This window comes from Trachemys scripta, chromosome 7, assembly GCF_013100865.1.
Source record: "Trachemys scripta elegans isolate TJP31775 chromosome 7, CAS_Tse_1.0, whole genome shotgun sequence".
NCBI lineage: Eukaryota > Metazoa > Chordata > Testudines > Emydidae > Trachemys > Trachemys scripta.
The window spans coordinates 8869267-8875266 of record NC_048304.1 but is presented as its reverse complement, the minus strand read 5'-3'; the positions used below and the strand labels follow the sequence as shown (position 1 = coordinate 8875266).

The window sequence follows — 6000 nt, the reverse complement described above, 5'->3', positions numbered from 1 at the left end:
GACATTAGGAAAAACTTCCTAACTGTCAGGTTGGTTAAGCACTGGAATAAATTGCCTAAGGAGGTTGTGGAATCTCCATCATTGGGAATTTTTAAGAGCAGGTTAGACAAACACCTGTCAAGGATGGTCTAGATAATACTTAGTCCTGCCTTGAGTGCAGGGGACTGGACTAGATGACCTCTCAAGGTCCCTTCCAGTTCTATGATTCTATGCCTCCTGTGGGCACGCCTACCACCGAGGCTCCTACGCCCCCTGCCCTGGGGCTGCTGCAAAGGGCCTGGCGTAGGGAAAGAGGTTGTGACCATCTGCAGTCCAAGATCCCCTGCCATAATTGCCCTTTTGAGGCCTTTGGCAACTCTAAATTGCATTAGTGGACGAGTCTGATGTCAAGTCAGGGGAGCACAAAGGTCTTGAAACTACTTTTACATCCTCATCCTGAGCTAGGGTGACCAGATGTCCCGATTTTATAGGGACAGTCCCAATTTTGGGGTCTTTTTATTATATAGGCTCCTATTACCCTCCACCCCCGTCCCGATTTTTCACATTTGCTGTCTGGTCACCCTAGCTGAGCACCCATTGGTGGGTGGCAGCTCAAGATCTGAGGCATTGCTTTTTACTTTGGAATCCACATTAAATGTGCCTGACGTGAAGGAAAGTATTTTCGGTGCAACACAACGCTTTGTCTTGTTTTTCTCTGTTATTTGCGACACTTGTTTGGCGTGAATAAAACACATCTGTACAGAATGCTCCTAGTCTGGGGCCGGCCTAGAGATGACTTCCCTGTCATAGTAGCAACACTTGTTGGAAGGGGAAAATTCCTTGTAGTCTAATGTTCTTGACAGACTTGCTGGGAGTGGGGAAGGGAGAGAGAGGAATGACTTGTACTGCTAGCAGCACCAGCAGCAAATGCCCTTTCTGTGAAAACTGTGAATTATTTGCCAGCTCACTTTGAATTCAGCCTCGGTGGACCTCAGCTACTGTAAAGCAATGTGGCTCAGGATCTCTCTCTGTGAGCCGTGGTGGCTGAGTGGTTAAGGCATTGGATTACAATCCCAGAGGTTGTAGAGTTAAGTCTTGCTCGATCTCGTACTCCAGTTCATGGAGCTGCAAAATTGGGTATCTGATCTGTAGGGTGAGAGAAGTCAAAGGCAGCCAGACATGATGCTAGTCACATCACTTCCTTGTGTATCGTTGGCTATGGAAACGAATGTGTTGGAAACTGCATTAACCTGGCGAGCCGTGTGAGGCAGACTTGGACTCTTGATAGCTCTCTGTAATTCTCTGGGGCATCACATTACTGCATCTTACCTCGGCCACGCAGAACTCCTGAAATTCCCAGTAGGCTTGGAGTGTGCCTAAACTTGAGTTATGAGAGGCAGGTGTCACATGTTCAATATCCTCCCCTGTAAAAATGAAAATATTTACTGCTCAAAATTCATTGGCCCCACTCTGTCCTTTATACAATTGGCAAGGGGATAATTTCCCTAACCCAGGAGCCCGTCGTAAGCGGCCTGATGCTGCCCCATGCCTAACTGCTGGTGTGGAATGTGATCCTGCAAACACTTTTATGCATCTGCCTGACAAAGGTGAGAATGGGGCCATTCACATGTGCCAAGGTGTGGTGTTTGCAAGATAAGGGTCTTGGCTTGTAAACTCTTTGAGGAGGGGCTCCGTCTTGCTGTGTGGTTTTGTACAAACCCAGGCCCTGGTCCTCACTGGGCCTTTGGATGTGCTACAGCAGGGATCAGCAACCTTTCAGAAGTGGTGTGCCGAGTCTTCATTTATTCACTTTAATTTAAGATTTCGCGTGCCGGTAATACATTTTAACGTTTTTAGAAGGTCTCTTTCTCTAAGTCTATAATATATAACTAAACTATTGTTGTATGAAAAGTAAATAAGGTTTTTAAAATGTTTAAGAAGCTTCATTTAAAATTAAATTAAATGCAGAGCCCCCCTGGACTGGTGGCCAGGACCCGGGCAGTGTGAGTGCCACTGAAAATCAGCTTGCATGCCGCCTTCGGCACGCATGCCATAGGTAGCCTACCCCTGTGCTACAGCAGTGACTAATATTCACCATTGATGAACCAGGACCAGCCTCTTCACATGTGGATGCCCAACTTCGTAAGTTTGGACTCAAGGCTGTAGCCAGGAGGATCTACGAGAGTTTATGCATTTGCCAAAGCAGTGTTTGGGCATGGTCACCTACTGTACATCTCTAATGTTACTGGGTGTGTGGTGTTGTCAGGGCACATCGCTGGGTAACAGTCGGGCAAGTTGCTTTCCCTTGAGTTGGGTGAAGAAGGAACATCTAGGAGGCAAGGATTCTGAGAAATTGTTTTGAACGTCATAGTAAAATAATTACTTTGCGTCTTTTCTTCTTACGGGCCTGATCCGGCAAAGTGGGTGTAGTCTGAATGGTGTTATGTTTTACCTAATGATTATTAATAATATTTATGCAGCCTCATGGGGGGTCCATGGTACTTTACAAACAAATAACGAACTAGATCCTTGCCCTGAGGAGTTGCCATGTTTTAAGACGTACATATCTTTGGCTCAATCCCACGTCCCTTGTGCACTCAAACGTCTCCTTATGTTTAAGGTGTGCAGGATTGGGACCCCTTTGCTCTGACAGGGTTAGTTGCAATCAGTAAAGCTTTATGCAGAAAATATGCAATGACAAGATAAGCTGAGTGGTGACTGGAAGCTTCACTAGGGAGAGAGAGAAAGAGACAAAGACACACATCAAACAGCGAAATATCGTATCTGGGACCTGAGTGCAGCCAACTGGTCTGGTGAAACTTGTAGGGCCTGAATGTACTAAATTGCAGAGACAAAGAAGTGATTCATTCCACACCACCGACACATTCAAATAGCAGCTACCTCTCTTCTCTCCCTGAATCCTGTTTTCAGAATTTACTTTCTTGAACTCATCTTAAAAAAATCAAACCCACAAATGGCAGAGTTACTAAAACTTTACTTGGGAATTCTTCCCTCCCCCCTTCCCTCATGGCAGTGGTATGGTCTGCAATTGAGCGAGACCTAGAGGTACAGAGTAATGTGACAGCCTCCCAGATTCAGTAGTCCTGGGCTGTGTCCCTTCACTGCTGAGTCAGGATATGCATGTTAATGTTTTCCTCTTTACGTAAACAGGGGCAGATTGAGGTAGAAAGTGAGACAATCTTCAGATTAGCAGCCCTGATTTTACAGGTAAGATTATCCTTTCTTGTGTGTGTGTAGTTGCTTTTTAACCTAACCCACAACTTTGAAATTTAGGCACGTTTGCAGCAATTTGTGGTTTATTTGTGCTACATTTTGCACTGTCTACACTACAAACATATTGTTTGTGAATGACTGGGGAGCTGCTATTTTATTACGGCCAGTTAGGGAATTTACTATTCAAACAATTCAGGTTGGAGAGTGGGAAATCAAGTGTAACCTTTTTCTGTAAGAAAGATCATTGAACAGTCAGGTCTGTAGATCTCTGTGAGCTGAGGAGTGAAAACATTATTACAGCAGGTTTCTCACCTGTTTGTCACTTCCTCCTGTGCCACAAATAATTGACACGTGTTTGTTTTTATGGCAGGAGATGTTGGAGGGGAAAGGGAAATAGAGTACTGTAGCTAAAAGTTATTACATTATTCATACGAATTTTCCTTCAAGAGGACTAAAAAAAACCACCAAAAACTCTTAATTGTTTTTCTCTCTGTTTTGGTAAAAATAAATATTTTCCTCACCATGAATTTTATGTCAAATCATTAACCTGGTTCTTGTTATTTTTTTGTCATTAGATTTACAATCTGTTTATGGTACAATCTGTGATTGAACACAACCTCTTTCTTAAAAATGGCTTAACTAAGTTTTCATTGACAAATGCAAGGTGGGGTTGTGTTGGCTGGGCTGTGTGAATGATTGTTTTTGTCTTGAATGAACACCGACCTATCACAACCGCTGACCTTCTTGTAATGTTCGCCTTTCGTTGGATGTAGCTGATTAAAGTAGAGAGAATGGGCCTTTCTGTTTATATCTCTCAATAGTAAGTGACATGGGATTTGAATGTGAAATTTGGCAGTGTTTTGGGAGCAGCGTGAGCACTGGTGCAGGTGGATAATCTACAGCCGGAAATGCTAGGGGCCAAATTCTGCTCTCTTACATATATGCCTGCAACTCCAGTGACTTCCTTGGGGTAGCATGACTCGAACTGAAGTCAGGATTTAGCCAAAAAGCTAAAATTAACAATGCTGAGAATAGCAAAGTTAATACTCAAGACTTTTGAAGAGATCGTGTTTTAATTTTGTCCCTATTTTTCAATTGTAGGAAGCTAAAGGCGACTATTCCAGGTAATAACATTTCTCTTTATAAAATGTATGTGCTTAATGACTATCTTTCTTCGGTTTGTTTTGTGTTTTAAGCAATCATTTTACTACCATCAGCAGGAAAGAAAAAAATCCAGCCTCGTGCAGTAACCGAAAAAGTAAAATCACTGCCAAGCCAGAGTTCGTGTGGTGAAGCGAATGTTTTGTGAATGGCTTCTGGATTCAAACTTTCTGTTCCAAACTATCCAAGTCAAATCACACCACCTAATCTGCGGTTTCTGGAAGGTGGGACTAAATAAATGCTACCAACCGTTTCACATTAGAGACCAGGACTGTCCTGTGTCTTGGATCCATGTTTGTGAAGCTCCTAACGACCCTGTCTGTGCCTAGTGCTAATGCATGCACAGAAAGATGGAGCTTGTCAGTTGCCTGCTTTGGAGATCAATGCGGTGCTTTCTTTTGCAGCTGCCCTGCAGGGGCCTCACCCTTCATGCACTTGACCTGACAGTTGTATTGTAGCTGGTGTGAGACTCGGAGTGGCTTGGGTTTAGCTCTCTAATGCCGCATAATCAGACAGCAGTTACCCTTGAAATCACAAAATCACTTTCTACCTGTTCCTTGGGTGCAATAACCGGCCTATGGGAAAAAAGTAAAAGCAATAGGAGCTGAGGGAAGAGACCTTCAATTAGAAACAGCTCACTGAACAAACAGAAATTCAAAAGGTCAGCTTTAGTCATGTTAATGTTTTACTACTGGCTGAATTTCCACATCGGAAGGATGGCTTGTTTACACTTCTGCTACAAGAGCTTTCAAGTGACATGCTTTGTAAATGCAGGATATACTGAGCTACCTGCTTGCCTGCAGTAACTAACAGCTTGCTTCAGATTGCAAAAGCCAGCAATAGTTTGCTTCAGCTTTTGGTAATAAAGGGATAGTTGTCAAGTAAGTTCGGGTTCTTCTAACCAGGAGCCCTGTTCCTCAAGAGCCTAGTCTTTCTTCCATCAAAGTCAGTCACAAAACTCCCCTGGTTTTGGTTCAAGGTCAGGCCCTTGAGAGGAAAAGATGATCGTGTGGCTAAAATGCTGGACTGGGCCCGGGAGTTCTGTCCCCAGTTCTGACCCTCAGCAAGTCACTTAAACTCACTGTGCCTCCATCTGCCTATCTGAAAAATGGGGATAATGTATTTCCCTACCTCACAGGGATGCTGTGAAGCTTAACTCACTCCTGTTTGCAAAAATGTGTTGAGGTCATCACAGGGAAGGTGCTACTGAAATGCAAAATGATTACTTCAGACTTTCCTTTTTACAGTGCCACTCCCACCCTGGAAGTGTTTTTTTGTGCAAAGGCGCAGCTGCTATAATTGTTCCATAATGGGTCGTAAATTATGAGTTAAAACCAAATGTGTGTTCAAGACTATTCTAGATGAATACTATAGCCGAAAGAAGGAATTCGATTCTGCACCTCAAGAGTGATTATTTGGGTCATCAGTGTTAAAGAAACTAGCTCAGTTACTGGCATATCTTACAAAAATATTATGAAACAGGTCTTCCGTGCCAAACCCTCCTTTGATAGGAAGAAGACATTCCAGACACAGTGTCATTATTTATGCAAGTGTAGTAGTATTTAAGAAATCTTCCCTATTATCAGTATCTGGTTTCTGAGGTATTAGTTATTTATCATCAGTTTG

The 6000-nt window shown here is 43.3% G+C and overlaps 1 protein-coding gene across 7 annotated transcripts in view; it reads left to right on the top strand.

The window, feature by feature from the left end:
• The window catches only part of FRMD4B (FERM domain containing 4B), a 198044-nt gene that overhangs the window by 134192 nt on the left and 57852 nt on the right, over window positions 1-6000 (top strand). For all 7 annotated transcript variants that reach the window (XM_034775352.1, XM_034775350.1, XM_034775351.1 and 4 more), the window contains 2 exons: window positions 3151-3207; window positions 4315-4337. In XM_034775352.1, coding sequence (XP_034631243.1) covers window positions 3151-3207; window positions 4315-4337 — 80 coding nt within the window. The remainder of the gene's footprint in view (window positions 1-3150; window positions 3208-4314; window positions 4338-6000) is intronic.